The 25,598-nt window shown below is 50.3% G+C and overlaps 1 protein-coding gene across 4 annotated transcripts in view; it reads right to left on the minus strand.

Moving 5' to 3' along the window:
• Window positions 1–25,598, minus strand: part of CDC42BPB (CDC42 binding protein kinase beta) — a 98,323-nt gene that overhangs the window by 52,308 nt on the left and 20,417 nt on the right. For 3 of the 4 annotated variants that reach the window (XR_011562737.1, XM_070775790.1, XM_070775789.1), the window contains exon 2: window positions 2,737–2,828. Coding sequence is in view for 3 of the 4 variants with exons in the window: in XM_070775790.1 (XP_070631891.1) it covers window positions 2,737–2,828 (92 nt within the window). In the remaining variant the exon portion in view is untranslated. Of the gene's footprint in view, window positions 1–2,736; window positions 2,829–24,954; window positions 24,974–25,598 lie in introns of those variants that run through there. The other variant, XM_070775791.1, reaches the window with a different exon arrangement.

The raw sequence follows: 25,598 nt of genomic DNA on the forward strand, positions 1-25,598 counted from the left end.
AGGAACAAGGGGCAGCAGCGCAGGGTGGCTGGACATGCGGGCTTTGCGTCAGGCACAGGGGTCAGCGCTGCCCCCCACCGCCCACCTGCGGCCAGGCCCCCGCTCTGCGACTCAGCCTCGCACCTTCTTCATGTCCATGAAAGCATGTGAGGCCTGTGGTGCCCAGCACACGGTCACCCTCAGGGACCTGCCGTCACGTCCAAAGCCACGGCCCTGGGCACCGCACCGCGGAAGCCGGGGAGTAAGCCCCCACTGCAGTACAGGGTCGGAAGAACCTCCCGGGCCACTTCTCCACACTGAGGGGAGGACAGAGACTTGTTCAAAGCTCAGCAACAAGCCAACACCCTGAGACTCCAAGCCCTGGCTGAATAATAACCTAGAAATTTCACTGAGCTCTGCTACAATTTTGAGATAAGAGGGACATACTCCACTCCAAGCGGACTCTCCAAGTTCTTTCTACAGGCAGGGCTCTTGAACAGTGCCGTCATAGTGTCAGAGGCACAGGTGCACACACCTGTCTACGCACGGTACACACACCTGTGTACAGCTGCACACACAAGGCGGATCTGCACACAGACTCTCCCCCATCCCTGGCTTGTCACGAGGAAGCAATCATTCAATTAGAACCACGTGTGAAGAACACTCAGGACACAACAATGATTAGGGTATTCCCATTCCCACTATCCGCTGGGTGCTCTGGAGACAGAGGAGCTGAAACGGGGCCACATTTCAGGCACGTGATGACAAGACCACTCCTGGGAGGAACGTCGGTGATGGGAAGGGGAGCCGCAGAGCCCAGAACTCCAGCTGCGCTGGTGAGGGCGGCGCCCGTGTGCAGGCGGGCCAACCGACACAGGACGCCTGGCCGGGGGAGCTGGGTGAGGAGGGCTGGTGTGGGGGCCCAGGCCACAGAGCCCAGGAGGGCTGACGATGTACCTCTCACAGAGAAGCTGCTAAACCTGGAGAGGGAGCCAAGGCTGGACTCCAAGGATGCATCTCTCTTGATCCGGGAGGAACTGAAAAGTGATCAACGTTATCTTCTATGAAAATCGGAAACTGACTTTTGCATTAAGTTCTTTGGCAAAAAAGAGCACTGAAGATAACTGTCAAGTCTTCTGGCACAACAACGTCCCCCCTGGTGCTTTTGTTTTCTCCTCCCGAAGGCCATCCCTGTCCTGCCCTGGGGTCTCCTCCTGCCCCCCACCCTGACACCCTACAGGGCTTGCTGTCAGTGTGGAGCTCTGCGTGGCCAGCGCTGTGCCCAGCAGACCACCCCGCTCCTGGCACAGGGGAGACAGTCGGTGGAAGGGTATACTGAACTGAGCTGGGTTTCAGTTTGAAGAGAGATCTGCTGTTTCTCCGTGTAGCTCTCTTTTTCCCTGCTGGGGGAGGGCAGGGCTCCCAGGAGGTGGGGGCTCCGGGGAGAAAGGGGAAGGACTTCTCCAGGAACAGGATGCTCCATACTGACTGGGGAGCTGGTTGCAGAGGAGCAGATGACTGTCGTAACTAGAACCGTTCACCCAGATCTATGCATCTCATGGGGAGGTACACCTCAGTATCTGAAAGCAACAGCCAACGTCCCCGTCCCGCCCCAGCCTATAGCCGGTCTGGGGTCGCCCCGGGTCAGAGCTGCCCCCAGTGGCAGGCCTCCCCCTCCCTCTGCAGCCTGGAGAGATCTGCTCTCAGGTCTTCGGGGGGAGAGGAAGGTATGAGGACGACAGGTCCCCCACAGAGCGTGGGCCGGGGCCTGACGTGAGGCCAGGGGTTTCCACGGAAGAAAAAGAGCGCGACACACAGCCACCCACGTGTATGCCAGCAGGCCAGGCTTTCTCACGCAGGTACTCTGAAGGCGTTTTCATCGCAGCTGTCTCCTTCTGTGTATTCTACTCAAGCCCTGCAGATACAGCAGGGCTGTCCTCAGGTGCTGGCAGCGCAAGAATCGTCAAAAATGCTGAGATGTTTTCTAAAACAGATGCCAGTCCGCAGCAGTCATGAGAAGCTCCAGGGCAAAGAAGCCATCTCATTAAACCCTGCTCTGCTTCCTTCCGCGTGTAGTGTGAAGTGTACGCCGTGCACGCAGAGTCACTGGCGAGCAGAGCACACGCGTGGCTGGGACGTGACAGGGCGCTTGGCTCACCAACACACACAGCTCCCGGCCCAGGAGCACTGAAGCAAATCTGAAGGAGCGGCATTACTGCCGTTCAGTGAAGGGCCCCCTGCGAACGCACCGGATCCCGGCCCGCTGCTGGGCGCTGAGACAGGAGGTCAGCGGCTCTGGCCCGGGTGCACAGGCTGCTCCCATCTGTACCCACCCCCACACACACAGGCCTGGACTCAACCCCACAAGGACAGACGGGCGGCGGGCAGGCTACCAACAGTGAGCACCGCCGAGACGATCGTTCCTTTTTTCTAAAATGGCTGCCAAGACTTTTTTCAGCTGACAAATGGATAATTTTAAAAACTTACTCTGTCAGAAAGAACTATTCTGGTCCAGACAATATTTAGGGTAATTCACCAGTCACCACCTTTTGTTTTTTTTTTTTCTCCTTTTTGTTTTTTTTTTCTCCTTAATTCTATCTTTCAGATTTTATCCACCAAGAACTCTCCAAATGATACCAATAAATTACCTCATCTCAAAAATCAACGTACAGGACCCTAGAAACGCTAGATAACAGTTGATAGGCAAAACTGAAGGATGGGAGGGAAGGGAAGAGGGAGGGAAGAAGTCTACCTTACCTCACCAAAAGCACCTCTTCCAATCACTTTAATGATCTCAAAGTCTTCTCGATGAAGCTGCATTTCCTTCACCAGTTGTGTAAACGGTTTTGCTACAAACGAAAAGAAGTCAAATTAACAATTTACTCTAATAAGTTGATAACAGATAAAAATTTTATAATTGGGGCATTCTAAGAAGTTATATTTTACTTAGAAGCAGTTTACTTTGTAAATGAATACTTTTTAAAACATGTAATATATCTGTAAGGATTCCCTTGGCAACTCAGTGGTAAAGAATCCACCTGCCAACGTAGGAGAAGTGGGCTCAATCCCTAAAGAAGGAAATGGCAGCCCACTCCAGTATGCTTGCCTGGGAAATGCCATGGACAGCCTGTGGGGTTGCAAAGAGTCAGACACAACGTGGTGCCTAACACCAACACTTGAGAAGTCATGGACAGCCGGAAAGTCGGCGTGTACACCAGACTAAGGTGGGCATCCGTACTGGACACGCACTTCAGCATGTGTCATAACAAACACCATCACAACAATGGCCCCCTGGGAAACTCGGGGCAGTGGGGCTCTCCCCCCGAGCAAGCTGTGGACGCTCAACTCTCCCACAGGGCAGCACAGGCCAGCGGACCAGGTCCGTGACCTCTGGGTGCCAAGAATCAGCCTGCGGGACTCCCGGTAACCGCCTTGAGTTGCTGGAGCCCCTGGCGGTGCCGGGGGCAGGCTGGGAGCACTGCACCCCGACACGGGCCGCACGCCATTCTCAAGGTTCACTGTGTGATCACCCACGCTTCAGGGAGAAGAAAACGGAGCCAGGTTTCTGTGCAACGTGGACTGGGTCAGATAGTGTCTCCCCAACAACCTGTGGATGTGATCTGACTTGGAAGTGCGGTCTCTGCAGATGTCATCAAGCTAAGAGAAGGTCCCAAACAGGAACGGGGTGGGCCCTAAACCCAGCATGACTGGCGCATACAAAAAACCTAAACCAGAGAGATGATGAGGGGAGTCACGTGAAGATGGAGGCACAGAGCCCAGGGGTTCAGCGACAAGCAAGGGGCGCCCCCAACTGCTGCTGCTGCCAGTCGTTGGGAGAGGGAGGGACAGGCTTTCCCCAAGGGCCTGCAGAAGGAGCACGGCCCTGCTGACCCCGACTTGGGACTTCTGGCCCCAGAGCTGTGGGAGAACAGGAACTCTCTTGCTCCTCTGGGGCCCCCAGCTGGTGGTGAGCTGTCAGAGCAGCCCCAGGGCCGGGAGCCCACCGACGCAGGACGCAGCGTGACCGCCGTCCGCCCCGCCCTCGCCTGGCCTGTCACAGTGCTCACACCCTCAGGCCTACAGCCCTGTGTCCGGCCGACCTGGACTTGTTCTCCACAGCTCTCTTTCAGGTCCTCCACGATGACAGCTTCACGAGCACTGCCCTGGGGGGACATGGGCACACGTATGAAGGTTCTCTCTGGGTTGTCTATTATAACTGCATGTGCACCTACATTATCTACCCCCAAATCCTGCAAATCTCATCTCTTCTGGACTTCCAATTGAGCTCCACATTCTTAATCTAACTCAATTATTTTCTCCTTAAGTAGCTGCTTAGTCCACCAAGGTTTGACAAGCAAGGTTTGCTGATCCAAGGAACAAAGAGCAGCAGAAGGTTCTTGGCTCCTGCTGGTAGTAAATTACCACCGCCGCCACTGTAAACACCCATCAGCACTGAGATTAGGGAACAGAACACACCAGGTCTGAATTACGTAGGGCAAAAAGCAAGGCTAAAGAAAACCCCTGAGCTAGAACTTAAAAGGTCCCCATGGCGCCTCATGATTTATTTCAAACATCACCCAAAACATCCATTCCCAGGAATCCTCATGGAAATGCAGACTTTCAACAGCCACTGAAGACCATCACCTCTCTCGGCATCTTCTGGGGGAACCACATGGTACCTTCGTTTTACCGTGAAGAAGACACTCCCGGCAAAGCTGACGTGCCCAGCACGTCCTCCCCCAGCAGGAGAGCAAGCCTGGGAAGGCGATGCTGCGGCGCTCCTGGGAAGGAGCTGAGCCTCGCGCATGCGGCGTGTGCCCGGCAGACACTCCTCCTGGCAGGGCGCGCGGCACTCTGCTGCAAAAACCCCGAAGACTCACGCAGCCTGCTGGCCGCTGTCATAAACGCGCAGGTCCAAAGGCAGTGTTCATGGAGGTCAAAGGCAACTCCACCCCACTGTGCTGCAAATCCTTGTAACTTCCCGTTCCCATTCCCGCCCTGATTGTAGACACAGTAAATGTTCATATAGCTATTTTTCATATTTTGCCTTCAATTTCTCACATTTTTCATGTTTCTAAACCACTCAACTATCATTTTAACAGTTGCATAACATTTCAGTAAGCTGACACACCCACAACTTAAAATTGTGTCTACTTAATGCAGAGGTTAAAGGTTTAATTCTTTAAAATTATTTCCTTATGATGAATAAATTTGCAATAAACTTTTCATACACACAGATTTTTCTTTCTTTTTTTTTTTTTTTAACTATTTTAAGTTAATTTTTAGGATGAAATTCCAGGACTCTCCTCTGGGTGCTAACATTTTATCCGGTTCCTAACCTGCCTTTCACCCCACAATGATGCCTCGTCTCCCTTTGAAATTAAGATTCTTTGACGCCTGGTGAGGTAATGTTCTCCCATATCCGGCTGTATGCCCTGGGATGTTAACTATCCATTTATGACATCTGCTCATTGATCTCATGACATCTGCTTCACCCTTTTGAATCAACTGTACTCCAGCACTCTACTTTGGCTTTGTCAGATGTACAACCGTAAACGCCAGGCCTCCACTCTGCTGCCTCTTTTCATCTGAATTGCGCTATTTTTATTTTATAGCAATTATTACTTTTAATAAAACCAACTTCACGTTCCCTGTAATCCTATTATTAGGGCTTAGAAAGTTGTAACTCTAATAAAGATCTGATAGTCAACCCTACTTTTGGCTAGACGGTTTCTTACAACAGTCAACCCACCATTCATCTGTCGTTCAGAGCACTCCGGAACCTGGTGTGAAGTGTCTGTCTTGATTGCCAGGGGTGACTATCTATAAGCACGTAAACGGTCCAGGGAAACATCCCGAGTTCTGGGAAACATCACTCCTCCCGAATGGGCAGGAGGTGGCCACGCGGCTGCAGGGACCAGGGAAAGTCCTGGTTTCCTTCCATTCAGGGGAGTCAAGTTCAAAGTGGGACACTGGTAGCCCTGCTACCTTAGAAAAGGCATCTGCTCCTCTGACTAAACTTTCCATAAAACAGGCAAAAAGCCCCTCCTCCTCAGGGACCCATCCGCAGCGAGGGCTGAGGCAGGGGCGCAGGAGGCCCTTGGGGCAGAGGAGCCCCGGCTGGCTTTCTCGGCGTCTCTTCTTTCCGCATCAGCGGTCCTACCTGATGTTCCCCAAGGTGTCCTCTTACTCTCTTGATGGAACCATTTTACTGCTTATGCATTCTACACAGCTCTGAACAACTTCCCTGAGATGCATGAACACGGACTTACAAGGTCCAGCCTGATAAACAGGGGAAGAAACATGGAAACACCCCAAATGAAAGCTTGAAAAGAAAAAGGAAGTAAAACTCAAGCAATAGGAAATTAACTAGGTAAAAAATCTAATTTTTAAAATAAAGAGCACTAAAAAGAATCCAGAAGGAAAGTGTCATCTCTGAAGAATCCTAAATATTTTCAAACAGTTCTGAAGACACAGTAAAAATATTACAGTGCTAGGTTAAAAAAACAACCATTGAGACTGCATTAGCTGGAGCCTGAACAGAGAATCACACCAGAGCAGCAGACCCCTGAAACCACAGCAGCACTGAGGCCAGAAACTGCTCTGGCGGGACAGGACCGAGGAAGACAAGGAAAGGGGAAAGAGCCACCTTTCCAACAGGGCGCCAGTGTCAGCGGAGAGACCAGGGGACCCTGCCGTCCGGACCGGGCAGCGTCTAGGGACAGAGCCCACGGGGGTGTTTGAGGAAAACGTAACAGACAAGGCTGGTGGCTAGGTAACCAAAAAGACGGAAGCGCATGGGATTATCATGAAACAGCAGGAGCAGGAAGCAGCCGATACACCCGGGGACCAGGAGACCCACGGGGAGAAGCAGGACTGGTGAGGCCGGGCACAGGGCTCCGCACTCGGGACTCGGAGGGTGGGCGGCGGCTGGGGCTGGCTGCCAGCGTCTCTGAGCACAAAGGCAGGTTGTAGGGGCTGGAGGCCCGCAAGCTGAGAGGGACACTGGCCAGCTGCTGCTGAGGTCTCTGCAAGCGTGGGAAAACACCCAAACCGGGGCCGCGGCCCACGACCGGAAGACACTTCCTGCCAGGAGGAAGTTGGGGGCCAGGTGTCCCCTGCAGAGGTGAGCCCAGATTCAACTCTGAAACTCGGGAAGGAGTCTCAGCTGTGCGGAGCATTCTGCCCAGGGTTCACAAATGCCCCTGGAAGGAAGAGGAGCCGGCAGGAAGCTGCCAGGCCATTCTCCCTCCTCCAGCCCTCTCTGTCTCCCTCCGGTGCGCCCTGGGCAGAGCCCAACAAGGAGCAGGTTTAGAGCCCAAACTGGGTGATACTGGGGTGAGGAAGACATCCGTGCGGGGGACATGGTAACAGCAGGGACAGGGGGCTTGTTACACACGGAAAGCCTCATGCCCTCAGTGACCAGCCCCAGGACAATGGGAGCCAGGGTCACGACTGTCAGAAAAGGGAGAACAAAGGCCCTGCAGTACTGGATTAGCAGTGGAGGCAGCAGGGAGAACTCATGGCTTTCAATGTGTGGACGTAATGGCTGTACACACACACCCACCCCCACCCCACCCCCACACCCCCCCCCACACACACACCCACACCCACCCCCCCACACACACACCCCCCCGCTCTGTCTCCATGGAGGGCCAGGAGGCAGCATCACCTCAACAAGAAGCATCATTAGGGAAAGATCTTGGTTTCTAAACACCATTCTCCAGCTAAGGAACCTCCAGCTAAGGGCTCCTCCGTCGATTCCAGAGCTGGGTCAGGCAAGCACAGGTGAGCCTGGAGCCCCCTGTTGTGCCCAAAAGTAAGCAAGCACTCGAATGAGAGTGAGTGGAAACAGTCACAGATCATCCCGCCCATTAAATAAAACAAGGTTAGGAATACACATGGATAATAAATTCATCAAGAAGTTTTAAAATCTGATGAGAAATGGGATATTTACAGTTTTAAAGTACATCCAAAAAAAATAAATAAATAAAATAAAGTACATCCAAACGGATACTAATGGATCAAACAGAGAAACAGTGACCTCACAGTGCAGCCTGGCCGACACGCCGCCGACCCGGGGATCGGAGTGAGACTGCGCCACCCAGGGGACACAACGAGAATCACCGAGTTCTGTACCCTGAATTCAATCGCGAGGACACAGGACGGAAGCCTAAGCTGTGGAGACAGTCCAGGAAATGACTGGCTTACAGAGGGCTCAGCTGTGACAGTTAGGCGAGGCCAGGCACATCCCCAGCGAGGGAGGGACAGGACGGAAGCGCAGGGCTGGGATCTCAGCCCCTCTGCTGCGGGAGAAGGCGGGACGGCGGGCCTGGGGGAGTGCAGTGCTACAGTCCTGATCTGGGGGTGCAGACTATGGGGTCCAGGGAACACACACTCAACTCAACCTTCGGGGGGGGTTATGTAAGCAACTCACCCTCAAGTTGTTGAGGGAATTCTTTATACCGCTATCTGCAGCTTTTCTGTAAGTTTGAGACTGTTTCCAAAATATTTAACCTCTTTTTAAAGATCATCAGCTGGTATCTGGAAAGCGGGTGCGGCTGTAGGGCAGGCGGGGGTGGGGGGGCCGCCTCCCACCAGACGGAGCACAGTTGAGGCTGACGATGCTGCACCGGGTCACGCTCTGGAAGAGCACTGCCTGCGACGTGGGCGGAGCAGGGGAGACTCCAGGGCGAGTGGGGGGGGGGCAGTGATGGACTCTGCTGCAGAGTTGGAGACAGAGACGAGACCAAACGCACTGTTCTCACAAGAGTCTACTGCTGTTTCATGTTTTCAAACAAGAGTCTCACTTCAGAGCAGCCAGCTGACCCCAGGGTGGCTTCCTATTGGGAGGAAACTGGAGCTCACTGGGAGGGAGCCGGGCAGCAGCATTTTGAAGGCTGCTCCACTGACTGACTACGCCTAGAGCTCCGCTGCTCCTCAGAATACAAGACCAGGATTCTATGAGCTGTGCCCAATGGGGAGCAAGCAGCTTGTCATGACACTCTTAAAACAGACAGGTTGCAAAGCAAAATCACAGCAACCAAAACACCATTAGGGATTCATTTTAAACATAATTTATATTAAGATTCTCTCCAAAGTCAGATATTATGGGTAGCTTGAAGAAAACAGATTCATTATAATGCTTAAGATAACATTTGCTTTTTCACAGTAATAATGAACCCGTAGATTCTGAAGTAAAACAACACAAATACTCCAAACCTTAGAAAGAGTAAGGTGACCTCTCCTCTCATGCCAGCAACCGGCAAACACAGGAGGGCCCCTGCACTGAGGCAGTGCCGCGGGCAAGGGCTGCCCGGCCCGTGGGGACCCTCGCTCAGCGACTGCTGGGGTGGGCACCACTCGGAGCCCCACCCCACACGCATGGTGACCTGCAGCTGCGGCCTGAGACGCCCCCAAGAGCCCACCCCATCAGGCAGTGACAAAGCCACCACCCCGCCCTCCGGTGCTGGCCTGCATGCACCCTCCAGCCCCCAGCACCATCTTCTCCCAAACCAGCACCGTCCCAGCACTTCCCTGCTGCAGACTCTTGAACATCCGTCAACAGAGCTTGCCGCCACCCCTCCCCCACAACACCCCGCGCGCCCCTCCCCCTCAGTTCCACGACACCCACCTTTCAGTGCCTCGGGCCTGAATGTGGTGTTCCGAAGCAGGGCCCTGTGAGGGGTACCCCGCCCCCCACAAGTGGAACACAAGGGAACCAGCAAACACAGCTGCCTCAGCAACCAGTCTTCAGGAAAGGTGACCATCTCCACTGGGAGCGCCTTTATTTTTTTTCTAAGAATACATTCAACAACTTGGGATATTTTCCAGCAAAAAAGACAGAATAAAGCTTAGCCCTTAGACAGCTAAACCTTGATTAGGAAAAAAATTTTCCTATTCTCTTCATTCTACAATCTAAGACTCTTTCACAGAACTTCTCATGATTCTAAAGGGCAATGAATCAATCAACCAAGCAACGACAACCACTGGCAAATGTGAGGTCCCAACTGCAAGGGAAAACGGGGATTCCCGTGTTCCCTCTAAACAGAGACTGGCTTTACCAGGAAGGACTGGGGCAGAGGGAGACACTTTAGCTGAAATTGACTCAAAATGTGAAATGAGAAACTGATGCCCCACCCTCTGGTTTGTTTATCTAGAGAGGAAAGAGCAGACCAACTGGAAGGGGTGCCTGGAGGGGCGGCCTGGTGTCGCAGGGTGGGGCATGCTGGGCCCCACCCCCGGGCCCGGCCTGAGCCCCGTGGCACTCACACCCGGGGAACTGGCAACGGCCTCTCAGATCACCCAGTCCAAACAGTACACGTACTGGGGAGGAAACACGAGCCCAAGGGCCAGGAGACACGCAGAGGATGCAAGGGGCAGCTCTGCTTCCTTTGCGAACAGTCAGCCCCAATCCTGGGGAGGTCCGTTGGCTCCGGGGAGCTCATGCTTCCCAGACGGAGTGAAGTCTGTCCCCACAGCACAGATCCGACACCCCAATGGGAGTCACACCTGTCCCAGAGTTTGTGGAAAATGTGCTTACGTTACATTAAATGGACTTTACTTGTTGTAGCAACGATGATCTTTTGTTAAATGACAGAATACTATACTTCATAAGAAGCTGAGAAAGTGGAAGCTTCCAAGAAACCCTGTTAACTCCCAAATAAAAGTTCTCCAACCATGAACTCTTCAGATAAGCTGATAATCAGGGACTACAATACTGTGAAGTGAACACACATTAATTTTAACCTAAAGCAGTGTAAGATTTTAGAGGACTGAGAAGGAAGTCCTTTAATGCTCTGACTCAGAAGACAAGTAAGGTTCAGACTGAGTCAGTGAAAATCTGAGAAGCAGGGGTGGGGAAGGGGTGGGGAGGCCACAGTGAGTCAACAGAAAACCAGGAAAAATCTCATTCCAACTGCCTGCTGTCATGTGAAGGCGGCGAGCCTTCCCAGACTGACCCTGGGGTCAGTCACGTGACCCTGCATCCTTGCCTCCACTCCAGAGTTGATGGACTGCTTTCCTCAATTCCTCTTCATGTGGTCCCTCTTGCTTTGACATCACTGCAATAAAATCCTGCTGCCTCACTGACAGGCATCACTCAGAACTGCCTGCCTTCCTGCTTGCAGCTCCCAGTCAAGGAGGCCGTGACTCTGAGACTACCAAGTCTTCCCCGCGAGCGGCCATGGCCCTGTCCTTTAGGGTTCCTTTGTCAAAGCAAAGACCTGTGTAAAGTGAGTGACCTTCACAACACACATCTCTTTTCTAAAGCCAGATCCCTTGAGGATGTGAATACAAATATATGTTTTGTTAAAAAAAAAAAAAAAATCCCAGTGTACAATGCCACGTTATGAAAAAGCCAACTGTCATACACAGGTTCCCCCCTACCCAAAAGAGAGTGCTCCCAGGAAATCTTCCCTGGGGCTTCCCCGATGGCTCAGATGGTAAAGAATTTGCCTGCCATGCAGGACACTGGGCTCAATCCCTGGGTGGGGAAGATCCCCTTGGAGAAGGGAATGGAAATCTTTCCTAAGCTGAGATGCCATCGCCTCAGGACACGTCTGCTAAGTGATCCACAGAGACGATGCAGAGACACTCACAGATACTGCAGAGCTGGGGGGCTCCTGAGGAGGGAGCCTGGCGGGGCCCCCTCACTGCTGGGGGTGCTGCCTCAATAAACGGTGCTCTGCAACATAAACACTCTTCAGTATTTTCACTTTCTGACTTTTTTTCCTAAGCATGAAAACTGTCCTAGAATTTCTCTTCGTTACCAAGAACAGGTACTAATGTAGGTCCTGCACAAAAACCTAATTTTTGACGAGCAGGGAACACTTGTGCACATGTTGCAAAAATGTGACCTAAGAACAAGAGACGACTGCACGATGCTTCGATGGGTGGACCATGCAGACTGTGCACGTCCAGGCCCTTCCATCTGAGCCATAGTCATCCTGGCCACCTACCTGCTAAATTTAAGAAAAAGAAAATTCAGGAGTACAGAATGAATAGTGGGTAACCAGCTGGCGGGGGAGGGGGAAGCTCGCTGAAGATCACTCTCCCGTCACTCAGTGGAATGCACACCCACGTGGCCAGGCCAACTCCAACCACTGTGGGTCCAGGGGTGAAGCCCCAACAGCACAGGCCGCTGCAGGAGCCTGGCAGACTCACAAGGCATCCCCGAGCTTGTCTCCTCCCCTGCAGACCGAGAGTAAGAGTGCGCACCCAAGGAGTTACAGGAGCGTGAGACCCGATCCACCCACAAAGCTGGCAGCACCGGGCCAGCACACGGCGCATTCTCACTGCTCGGGAGCTCTGCCATTACTACTGGGTGACACGTCTCTTTTTGTTTTTGTTTATATGTCATATTTACCAACAGGTCCCCTGGACTGCAAGGGGATCAAACCAGCCAATCCTAAAGGAAATCAATCCTGAATATTCAACTGGAAGAACTGATGCTGAAGCTCCAATACTTTGGCCGCCCAATGCAAAGAGCCGACTCATTGGAAAAGACCCTGATGCTGGGAAAGACTGAAGGCACAAGGAGAAGAGGGCAACAGAGGATGAGATGGTTGGATGATAACACCGACTCGATGGACATGAGTTTGAGCAAGCTCCGGGAGACACTGAGGACAGAGGAGCCTGGCGTGCTGCAGTCCATGGGGTCATACAGAGCTGGACATGGCTTAGTAACTGAACAACTACAACCAGCAAATCAACAAATGATGCCATCGCCTACATTATCCTAGAATCCAGCTATATTACCAACCAAGAAGGTACACGCATTATGAACAAGCTCTACCAGGCAGGTTACATGTAGAAGACTCCTGGGTAGCACTCAGTAACTGCCACTGAGCAGCCCTGCAAACCAAGTACTCCAAGAGGGCCCTACACAGCCCTGGAGGATGGTCTCCAGGAGAAGGGTGTGATGCGACTCACAGGCACGCCTTACCCAGCAGTGCTGCCATGGAGTGGAGCTGCCACGTTAGTGGAGGGAGGGCAACTTCACCCGCAAGGTCCAGACCACCGACAGCGCCCTTCTGCCTCCCCCACCCCCAGGGAACTAGCGTCGCTGACCCCCCACTTTAATCAGCTTTTCTATTGCCCGCCCTGGTCACAGCACAGCAGCTCTGACTCGTGGGAGGCGTGGCAGAACCTTCTGACTGTAATGACCTTCACATCTCCACACACGTGACTTACTTTCCTTCAGTTTAAGAATCTATTTCTAAACCTAAAACACAAAGGGTCACTAAAGTAAAACTTCTGCCTGAGGCAGAGACCGATAGGCCCCTGGGTCAGGGCTTTCAGCCGCTGTCAGCTTCCCAGACCTGCTCAAAGGCTCGGCATTAATCACAGTATGGTGACCAGCAAAACGCAGGTGCTGCAGACAGGCCTGAAGGAGCACAGCGGGTACGTCGCCCTTCTGCTTTATGGGGAAAATGGGACAAAAACCTTTCAAGAGATTTGTATTTTTTTCTGCAGTAAATAGAATTTCTGATATAAAAGTTTTAGCTCTCTTTCTGTTCTGTTTGACCTCATTTTGGTAAGACAGGTAGAGGGCAGAGAAGAGGGCGAAGTCTACAGGAAGCGTCACTGTGAAACAGGACCCCACCAACTCAGACTTTCCTAGCATGTCCTCGGCTGAGCCAGTGGCCAAATGGCCACTGAACGGCAGCCCTGAGTGGGCGCCAGACCTGGGCAGGTACGGGCTGAGCCCCACGCCCGCCGCCCCACAAGCCTGGCAGCCTCACCGCGTCCTATGAGCGAGAGGAGTGTGGATCTGCACCCTCACCCGAGAGCTTCTCGAAGCCAAAGCCAGCGCAGTGCCTCAGGCCTGGGTCTTCTCAGGGCCCTGCGGTCAGGTTTCCAGGGCTGGCGGGAGCGCTGTCTCGCCCTTCTGTGTCGTAGATAATCCAGCGGAAGAAAAACGAGGCGCCAGCTAGAAGCTTAGGAGGTGCTAGGGCCGAATCAGGAGGGTCAGTTCTAGTAATCTTCCCCAAGAGACCACCCAAGCTACCTTCTGGCTTTGGGGGATACACTGGAAAAACAGATATAAATGGAGAAAAGCTTTAGGTTTTGTTACCCTTTAATGTACCCCATTCCAGAATTTAACTCAAAAAGTTTTCACAATTGAACAGAATCAGGGAAACAGAGAATAGACTGTGGTTGCCAAGGGGGAAGGGGCTGGGAGAGGGCTGGCCTGGGAGCTTGGGATCAGCAAATGCAAACTATTCCGTACAGGATGGACAGACAGTGAGGTCCTCCTGTACAGCACAGGGAACTAGACTCACCATCCTGGGACAAGCCGTAACGGAAAAGAAGGTGGGCGATTAATAAATATCTATTTAATGGACTCTGATTTTGCGATGTGTAAACAAAGCCCTTTGGGTTCTTACTGGTTAGGTGGTAGCCACTGTATCACTAGAGCAGGGACAACAGCCTTTACACAGGACCGCGCCCACTACTTGCAGAGAACGACACTAAGCGGCGTGAATACACCTGTGAACAAAAATCCCTAACGTCATCAAGCTTACATTTTAGTGGAATAAGACAGAAAAGAAAAAACATGTATAAGGAACAAGTAGATGATACAGAAAATAGTAAACCCTTTGGATTTAAAAAAAAAAAAAAAAGGCAGGGAAAATGGGAGTGTGGTGGGGCAGGGAGATTCACATACAGCTCGCAGGGTGACAGTGGTCTCAACAGTCGGATCCTGGTTGTATTCTGAAGGTAAACCCGACAGGATTTCCTGCTGGACTAGATGTCCGGGAGAATTATCCAAGGTGTGGCCTAAGCAAGCAGGAGGAGGGAGCTGCCTCGGATGAGGCGGGGCCGACCGGCGCTCGAACCACGGGGTGAGCTGCTGTGTCCAGCGGGCGCTCCGAGGTGGCCGCTGCAAGTGTGGATTCTGGAGAGACCAGGCTGGGGGTGGGAACTGGGGTCTTGGGACCCAACTGCATCAGGGTCAGGAGCCTGGACGAGGCCCCGGGGAGTCAGTGGGGCAAAGGAGGAGAGCAAGGACGGAGCCCAGGGAGCTCTGGGAGGAGGAGGACAGGCCAAGAGAAGGAAGCAGCGGGAGCCTGGGGGAGCGGCCAGCATGGGCGCAGGAAGCCAGGACTCCAACCTGAGGCTGAGAACTAAGGGCCACCGGCGGCCCTGACTAAGGTCTGAGGGGGCAGCAGTCTGATTAAACTGAGGCTGCGAATGGGGAAGCGGGAGTGAAGATACAGAACAGACAACTCCACAGAGCTTGCTGTTTTAAAGAAAAAAAACAGGGGGAGGGGAGCCTAGTTTAAATGTCTGACTTCATTTTCACCAAATGTTTTGTTAAGGAACGAGGGGAGCTCCCTGTGGTCCAGTGGTTAGGACTCTGTGCTCTCACTGCCAAGGCCAGGGGTCCAGTTCCTGGTGGGGATCCTAAGATCCCTCAGGCCATATCCCCACTCATCTTGGAGTGGGGGGAAAGTCCGTCTACTTCAAACCCGTGCTGGCATCACAATGACCACCTAGCCCACCAGCATGGGGCTGGGGTGAGTATTACTGACGTATCAGAGGTTGTAAACAAAAAGTTCATTTTCACTGGCTTGGCATGACTCTAGGTTACAAAGATCAATGTCTCAAGCTCCCACCATAGCAACCCACAGAACACAGCGATTTCTTTAAAACGAACTCAACGGCCCAGGATGCGTCCTTGGCTAGCGCCAGAGCCTGGCAGTGCCCTTCCCGGATAGGCCTGCTAGCCTGCATCAGGCTCCTGCCCAGGCACCCTCCCGAGCGCCTTGGGGGAGAAACGAGTGATTTTACAAATTGTTTTTCTTCAGTTTTTCCTGTTCGATCTCCAGGTCGGGAAGATCCCCTAGAGAAGGAAATGGCAACCCACTCCAGTATTCTTGCCTGGAAAAATCCCATGGACAGAGAAGTCTGGGCTACAGTCCACGGGATCACAGAGTCGTGTGGGAACCACGACTGAGCTATTACCACCACCCACGGAGAAAGAAGGCAGCACCCAGTGCACCCTGTGGTGACAGATGACGCCCTGCAGGTCACCTGGTCAGGAGGCGGAACACGCCCAGGATGAGACGCCCTCCAAGGGCGAGGCCGTCACCAGGAAGAGGGATCAGGAAATGAGCTGAGTGCTGTGCGGAGCAGGAAGAGAAATCCCTGATTCCTCACCCTTTCCCAGCACAAAGCCAGACCTGCCGCCCTCCCACGCACTGACAACTGGGCAGCGACCCACGGGCAGGAAGAAGGCGTGAGCAGGACAAGGAGGGGGGTGTCTGCAGCTCTTCCTCCCAGGATGCGTCGGATTCACAAAGCCCACCAGACTGAGACAGGAGGACACAGGAGCTCAAAGCTCCCACCCCCAGAACCCTGTACCAGAGCGAGTCCTCATTCGCTCTTCCTGGCCCCCAACTCCCAGCCTTGCTGGCACATTCCTAGAAGACACTGCTCTTTAACAAAGGACGTTGATAAAAATACTATCTGGGAAAAAAAGGGCAACTAAGAAGGAGTGGGAAGAGTGAAATAATAAGTTTGCAAATCACCAGCAAATTGATACACTGAAAAGAAGGCAACTTATTTTCAGTAATCAGTCATTGGGGGAACTTTTAGCAACCAAAAATATCCACTGGCATTCCGTTATGATTACATCAAACTTACGGCATGGTTCAATTTAAGAAACCTAAGAACATAAAATCTTGACTTAATACTTTAAATTTGTCTTTTACTCTCTCTTGCACCCCAAATAGTTTATAAAATCATCACCACTTTCTGAACATCTACATACGTTTCAAGAATTTCATAAAATAGTCTCTAAAACCTGCAGGATAGATACCATCTGCTTCTGATTAAAAAAAAAAAAAACTGAAAACACAAAGCCCAAGTTCATATAAATATACAGCATTTTTATCCCCTTGTTATTTATCTTTATTTCCCACATAAGTGACTCTTCATGTTTCATAAACATTAAAAATTTTCAATTTTAAAAATCAAAGGAAAAAATTAACTCCACTATTTTTGCTGTTCTTAACTTAATCATTGAGTAGGTAGTATTTTATCAAAATTTTGTGTACTACTGCTGGCAATTCAGAAAAGCCTGGTTTTCTTTCTGTACAGGAAAGCAATAGCTGCTTCTAATTTCGTGATTAGTAAAGCTTCTGAGGAACTAACAGTCAATGGTAGCCAGTATGATCTTAGGTGAAAGCGAACTGTCTCATTCAAATTCTTTGAAAACTGGTAATCCAAGTAAACAATTCTTTCACTATCCTCTAAACAGAGTATTTGATTTATTGTCCTTCCATTCGCCCATTTGTGTATCTCTTAAGTTAACATACCCTATGACCTAGTTAGTTACATCTACCAAAAAGATACAAGAATTTCCACAGCAGCTTTATTTATAACCCTCAAAAACTGAAAGCAACCCAGATGTCCGCTAACAGGGGAATGGAGAATAATCTGTGATAACAGTTGTTACTATAATAATAATGATTTAACAATATTATATTATTTATAATATATAATATACAATAATCCTATTCCTGCAGTGGGATACTTCTCATCAAGAAGAAAGAGTGACCCGCTGCGGCACAGAGCACTGATGTACCTCCAAGGCAGAGCGGGACGCTCAAGAAATCAGACACAGGGCTTCCCTGGTGGCTCATTGGTTAAAAAAAAAAACCCGCTTGTCAATGCAGGAGACACGGGTTTGATCCCCGCCTTGGGAAGATCCCACATGTCACGGAGCAGCTGAGCCGGTGCGCCATGACTCCTGAGCCTGGGCTCTAGAGCCCGGGCGCCGCAGCTACCGAAGCCTGCACACCTAGAGCCCGTGCTCCACGGTGAGAAGTCACTGCCAGGAGCCCAGCGGCCGCCACTGGGGAGCAGCCCCCCCGCCCCGCTCCAACCAGAGAAGGCCTGAGAGCATCAAGACCCAGCACAGCCAAAAATAAAGCACACACTATGATTTTTAAAAAAAGACACACGTCAGACACAAAATACTCAATTTCATTGTATGAAGCTCAAAACAGACACAACTTCAAGAAAACTCAAAGGGTTGAAAGAAGTCTCTTCAACCAATGGTGCGGGACAGTGGACAACCACACGCAGGAAAACAACTGTACTCCTACCTCAGACCAAAGACGAAAACCAACTAAGGATGCTAAGAGTGGGTCAAAAACCTACAGTAAGAGCTAAAACTATCAACCTCTTAGGGAAAAAATGCTATAAACCTCTGTGACCTTGGATTAGGCAATGAATTTTTGAAAGCACAAGTGAGAAAATATTTTAAAATTTTAATTAGGCTTCATCAAAACTAAAAATGTATGCTTCCAGTCATAAGATGAGTAAGTACTCTGGTGCAATGTACAACATTATAAATATAACTAACACTGCTGTACATTATATATGCAAGATGTTAAGAGTAAATCCTTTTTTAAAATCTTTTCAAGTTTAAGGTGCAGAGAGTAATGATCGGACTTACATACAGTGTGAAATGATGACTGTAACAGGTTTAGTAAATATCCATCATCTCATGGACATCTCAGTGACAGACTTTCTTTTCTTGGGCTCCAAAATCACTGCAGATGGTAACTGCAGCCATGAAGTTAAAAGACACTTGCTCCTTGGAAGGAAAGTTATGATAAACCTAGAAAGTGTATTAAACTGCTGAGACATCACTTTGCTGACAAAGGTCCTTAAAGCTATGTTTTTTCCAGTAGTTACGTATGGATGTGAGAGTTAGACCATAAAGAAGGCTGAGCGCCGAAGAACTGATGCTTTTGAACTGTGGTGTTGGAGCAGACTCCTGAGAGTCCCGTGCACTGAAAGGAGATCAAACCAGTCAATCCTAAAGGAAATCAGTCCTGAATATTGGAAGGACTGATGCTGAAGCTGAAGCTCCAGTACTTTGGCCACCTGATGCGAAGAACTGAGTCATTGGAGAAGATCCTGATGCTGGGAAAGATTGAAGGCAGGAGGAGAAGGGAATGACAGAGGATGAGATGGTTGGATGGCATTACCAACTCAAGGACATGAATCTGAGCAAACTACGGGAAACAGGAGAGAAAGGAGCCTGGCATGCTGCAGTCTAGGGGTCTGAAAAGAGTAGGACATGACTTAACAGGTGAGTGACAACAATCATCTCATACAGACAAGACATTAAACAAATTTTTTAAAATGTACTTTTCCCTGTGATGAGAACTCTTAGGATACACACTGCTGCTAAGTCCCTTCAGTCGTGTCCGACTCTGTGTGACCCCATAGACAGCAGCCCACCAGGCTCCCCAGTCCCTGGGATTCTCCAGGCAAGAACACTGGAGTGGGTTGCCATTTCCTTCTCCAATGCATGAAAGTGAGAAGTGAAAGTGAAGTCGCTCAGTCGTGTCCGACTCTTAGCGACCCCATGGACTGCAGCCTACCAGGCTCCTCCATCCATGGGATTTTCCAGGCAAGAGTACTGGAGTGGGGTGCCACTGCCTTCTCTGCTTAGAATACATAATTACACATAATTACTGACTATATTCCCCATACTGTTCATTTCATACCCGTGACTCATTTATTTTGCAACTGCAAGTTTGTGCCTCTTTATCGTATTATAAGGAAAATTTCTTTTCTGTTTCTTTAATTGGATAAATGTGGTCTGTCCATACAACGGAATATTAGTAAGCCACAAAAAAGAAATGTTGATATACCCTACAACATTGATGACTCCTACAAATGTTATGCTAAGTGAAAGAAGCCAGTTTCAAAAACCACGTGTTTTATGATTCCATTTATATGAAATGCCTGGAACAGGCAAACCCATGGAGACAGAAGGTAGACTACTAGCTGCCGAGGGCCAGGGGCAGGGGGATGGGGAGTGACTACTGATGGGTATAGCGTTTCTCTGCGGGGTGATGAAAATGTTCTAGAATTAGGCAGTGGTGATGGTTGTACAACTCTGTGAATATTAAAAAAAGAAAAAAAGCACCAAATTGTATACACATGAAAAAAATAAACTTTAAAAAAAAACCCGGGCATTAACTAACGTGTGATGCAGGTCACGCAGTGCTCCCCACTCTGGGGAAGAGTCGTACACTGAGGGGTGAAGAGGGCACGGCAGAGCCTGTGTGAGTCCCTGACTCATTCATTCATTTATTCACAAGGTATTAGGGATATTTAAGGAAACTACTGGGATTTCCCTAGTTAAGGATCTACCTTCCAGTGCAGGGGACGTGGATTCAGTCCTGGGTTGGGGAACTAAGATCCCACGTGCCGAGGGGAAACTGAGCCACTGCCTGCCGTGACCAGAGAGCTTGTGCACTGCAACAAAGACCCAGTGCAGCCAAAAAAAAAAATTACTGAGATGAAGCAGACAGTGACTGACAGCATGCACTTGAGCTAAGACTTAGCTGCCCCGCTGGTGTTGCAGGATGTGTGATCCGAGCCCCGGCTTCCTGAATGGCAAATTAGGGATAATGCAGGACTGAGGATTATCAGGAGAATTACGAGAGCCATGGACGGAGACCATGAGCTCAGTGTCTCCAGACTCGGGTCCCTATACTCGTGTGTGATCGCAGGCTCACCAGAGAAGACTCACTGTGCCCCCCACCTCGACTCTCCTCCCAGGGTGAGCCCACGCCCAGGCAGGTGTCCTGGGCCCCGCCTGCCTTGCTGCATCAAGCCCCGCCCGGCCCCACGGCACTGCCTGCGCTGCTCTGCTCTGCTAAGGGCCACTCCCTGCCCGGCCCTGAGGAAGAGCCCCTGAGCGCTGACCCAGGCTGAATAAAGCAGAATCTACTGCTTCCAAGAAGGCTTTCCCAACACCACCGTGTAACCCTCTTTATACTCTGTACTGGTGATCTGTGCATATGGCGTGGACTCTCCTGTCTGGGCGCAAGTGTGTGGAATTCTTGGTTAACAGGAGTGTTATTTACTCTTAAACTCATACAACTGAAAACAACAGAAAAACAAATTTATGTCACGGTTCTAAAAAAAAATTTCTAGCACACGTCCTGAGACCAACAGGACATGTTATTTAAGCTCCTAAACTTTCTCCACCTAAACAACATCAGTGTTCATAACAACTGTACAGAGCTGAATACTAAATGATCCAAGTCCAATCTGACAAAGTCTCTAGTTGCAAGGAGTACTGTGGTGTTAAAAAAAAAAAAAAAGTTAAATCTTTTCACAGGTAATCTTCTCTTATCCAAAATTCGTTTGAGCTGTTTACCACACTTAGTGACTAGTTTTGTATATTTTTACACAAGGAATAACTATCTCTGGAAGGAAAATAAGTGTTTTTACCAAAAATTATATGCATCTTCCAGAACCGAATCCTATGTCAGACATCTCAGGAGACAAAAATACGGTAGCCTGAAGCCCCCCGTGGCCAGACATGAAGAACAAAAACATTCAAAACAGCAACGGTAACTTGCCCAGCAACTGCAGTCCTTAACCTACTCTCAAGGCAACTGCTTCTGAACCAGAGGAAGAACCAAGCAAGCAGCCCTCGGAGAAACGAACTCACTTCCCTTCCCACAGCGGGAAATGAGGAGCGGCCGGCCCCTCCGCCTGCCCCGGCGGCTTTGACCTCTCACCGGCTGTCACCCACCTCAGTCCCACACAGGCCTGTGCTTCTGGGTGCTCAAGGCAGTTTCAACACCTTTGCCCTGCAAGGTTAAGATGGAAACCATGCATTTTCAAAATGCTCATGAATGTACAGAAGAACCAAGTTGTGTGATTTTTTTTTTTTTTTTTAAGAAGCTTGTTTAAGGAGAAGTTGTATTTTACATGTGACAAAAATAGCTTCACTCATGTTCAGTGCTGTTCATTTGAACATCAACAATTAGATGTGTCCACGACTGGACGCCACACTATCTGCACTGAATTATCTGATGAACCTATGCATTTGAGGCACTTTTTATTTATTTTTTTTTAATTTTTATTTTTTAACTTTACAATATTGTATTAGTTTTGCCAAATATCGAAATGAATCTGCCACAGGTATACATGTGTTCCCCATCCTGAACCCTCCTCCCTCCTCCCTCCCCATACCCTACCTCTGGGTCGTCCCAGTGCACCAGCCCCAAGCATCCAGTATCATGCATCGAACCTGGACTGGCGACTCGTTTCATACATGATATTATACATGTTTCAATGCCATTCTCCCAAATCTTCCCACCCTCTCCCTCTGCAACAGAGTCCATAAGACTGATCTATACATCAGTGTCTCTTTTGCTGTCTCGTACACAGGGTTATTGTTACCATATTTCTAAATTCCATATATATGCGTTAGTATACTGTATTGGTGTTTTTCTTTCTGGCTTACTTCACTCTGTATAATAGGTTCCAGTTTCATCCATCTCATTAAAACTGATTCAAATGCATTCTTTTTAATGGCTGAGTAATACTCCATTGTGTGTATGTACCACAGCTTGCTTATCCATTCATCTGCTAATGGGCATCTAGGTTGCTTCCATGTCCTGGCTATTATAAACAGTGCTGTGATGAACATTGGGGTACACGTGTCTCTTTCGATTCTGGTTTCCTCAGTGTGTATGCCCAGCAGTGGGATTTCTGGATCATAAGGCAAACGTAAGACCAGAAACTATAAAACTTCTAGAGGAGCACATAGGCAAAACACTCTCCGACATACATCACAGCAGGATCCTCTATGACCCACCTCCCAGAATATTGGAAATAAAAGCAAAAATAAACAAATGGGGCCTAATTAAACTTAAAAGCTTCTGCACAACAAAGGAAACTATTAGTAAGGTGAAAAGGCAGCCTTCAGAATGGGAGAAAATAATAGCAAATGAAGCAACGGACAAACAACTCATCTCAAAAATATACAAGCAACTCCTACAGCTCAACTCCAGAAAAATAAATGACCCAATCAAAAAATGGGCCAAAGAACTACATAGACATTTCTCCAAAAAAGACATACAGATGGCTAACAAACACATGAAAAGATGTTCAACATCACTCATTATCAGAGAAATGCAAATCAAAACCACTATGAGGTACCATTTCATGCCAGTCAGAATGGCTGCGATCCAAAAGTCTACAAATAATAAATGCTGGAGAGGGTGTGGAGAAAAGGGAACCCTCTTACACTGTTGGTGGGAATGCAAACTAGTACAGCCACTATGGAGAACAGTGTGGAGATTCCTTAAAAATCTGAGGCACTTTTTAAAAAATAAGCAAACAAGCCCCCTGCTTGATATTTTTTAATAAAAAAATGTCAGCATAAAGAGAATGAAACACAAAGGAAAATAATCAAGCCACGAAGTAGAGAAAGAGGATAAATGCCTTCCTTTGTCTTTTATCTTTAGCTCACCATCACAAAATATATGAGTTAGTATGTAGGAAGAAAGCTGTTCTGTACATAAGACTTTTTAAAGTGTCACTCTGGTTTTATCCAGCCATTGGTAAGCTGGTCATCTTCCCACTAGACGGCCAGAGATGAGACACACTGAAAATTAGCAAATGACAAAAACTTCCCATAAATCAACAGAATTTTACTGAAAGGTGGGCACATTTAACATTTCAAAAAAAGAACACTTAGCTTTGTGCAGCCTACATTTGCATGCTCTAAGAACCAATCAAAAAACAGCCTTCTTCTTAAACAATCCTTCGTTAAAAATGAAAGATTTATATTACAAGTGTTAGTCGATTTTTTGTTGTTGTTTAGAAACATGCTTTCCCAGGATGTCTGGTGATTGAGTGAACTGACTTTGCACACACACTCCTACTTAGTTCTTCCCCTGAATGTTCTCAGCAGGAAGCTGCCCGGCTGTCCTAGTATTTCCAGAGCACAATATTTGTCCGGCCTGTTGACTTCTCAGAGCTGGATTAAAGAAAAAGTAAGACCTGGATGCACTGCAGGGTACAGCACCACTGTCAGACACCGACAAGTAGGAAACGCTTTTTCGGAAGTCAGATTAAAAAGACAAAACCTTAAGATGTTTTAAAAACTGAGAAGTCACAATGTTAATTCCAAAGTGTCTCCAGCAAACAACTGTTATGTTCCGTGTAAGACCTGTCTTGTATTAAAAACATATCTGATGCTATGAGCCCAGGGTGTCTCTCAGAGCTCCCTGCCGGTCACCCAAGCTGAACAAGCATCTGAAAGGGCAGCGCGGGAATTTCTGACACGAAGGACCCGGGGGAAGCGACACCGCACCTCTCGCTTCTCACGCTGCGGCTTGGTCTCAGGACGCCATCCCAGTCCCCATGGGGAGGTGCAGATGACACGCTCAACCTCCCAACCGGCCTCACGGACTCGTCCCATCCTGACCCTGACCATCCGAGCCCCAGTGTGAGAGGAGCCTGAGAGTCACGGTGACTTCCCCGTGGGACAAGCCCCCGCACGCCCAGAGGCCCTGGACCTCTGCAGCGGGTCGGGGAATGGAGCACCCGACCGACACAGGACGCTGAGCGGCGGGGTGGGCAGGCGGCACAGAGGGACCCCGAGCCCCGTCTACCGCCGCCTCCGGCTGGGCTCCGGTCTGCCCTGCATCCCACGCAGCCCTCCAGAAGCCTAGAGGAAGACGGAGAGGAAGACGAGCGGAGAGGGCACCCCCAGGTGCAGACCCGAGTAGAGGGGCCACACTGGCGTGAGCGGGCTGGCAGTTAGAACTGGCAGAGGGGAGTCTGGAGTCGGGTGAGGGGGTGTGCGGTGCCACCTCCTCTCCCATCACCCCAGGGCCCCTCAGGGAGCGACTGCCGGGGGACGGCAGGTGGGATGACCTGGGGCTGGCCTGGCTGCCACACGCGGGGGCCTGAGGCAGGCAGTGGCTTCCAGACCTGTCTACACCTCCTTCCGCTCCCAAAGTGGCTGCCGCCCTGTGAGGACGGCTCTCGCTCCTCCGTCTGCCCTGACCCACCTTCCCTGCCTCCCAGGCTGTACCTCCACGAACCTCTTTGGCACCTTACAGTCACCCCCACCACCCCGCTCCCCACCACCCAGCAAAACTCCATCTTCCCCTGGGACTAGCTCACCTCAGCGAGGCCTCTCCTCCAGATGGAGGAAGCTGCTAAGGGAGCTGGTGACAGGGCCTAGCCTACCCACCATCCGGCACGGAAAAGGAGCGGGGCACACCTGACACAGAAGTGGGGGAACCCACCACAGGAAGTGGGGCATCTGACACAGGAAGTGGGGACGCCACCACAGGAAGCGGGGATTGCGACACAGGAAGTGGAGGAACCCACCACAGGAAGCGCGGGCATGTGACACAGGAAGTGGGTGAACCTACCACAGGAAGTGGGGCATCTAATACAGGAAGTTGGGAAGCCACCACAGGAAGCAGGGCATCTGACATAGGAAGTGCGGGAACCCACCATAGGAAGTGGGGGAACCCACCACAGGAAGCGAGGCATGTGACACAGAACTGGGGGAACCCACCACAGGAAGTGGGGCATCTGACACAAAAGTGGGAGAACCCACCACAGGACGTGGGGCATCTGACACAGGAAGTGGGAGCATACGGCACAGGAAGGGGCCAGAACGGGAAACGTCAGACCCTGGCACCCTCCACTTCAACTTGCAGTATTAAAACTAAGAACAAAACACCAATAAGTGTTGACAAAAACCAAAGGAAAACTATCAAGTACAAAATACAGAAAAGAGGCTAGGCTAGGCTAAT

The sequence above is a fragment of the Bos indicus genome, chromosome 21 (genome assembly GCF_029378745.1).
Source record: "Bos indicus isolate NIAB-ARS_2022 breed Sahiwal x Tharparkar chromosome 21, NIAB-ARS_B.indTharparkar_mat_pri_1.0, whole genome shotgun sequence".
NCBI classification, from domain to species: domain Eukaryota; kingdom Metazoa; phylum Chordata; class Mammalia; order Artiodactyla; family Bovidae; genus Bos; species Bos indicus.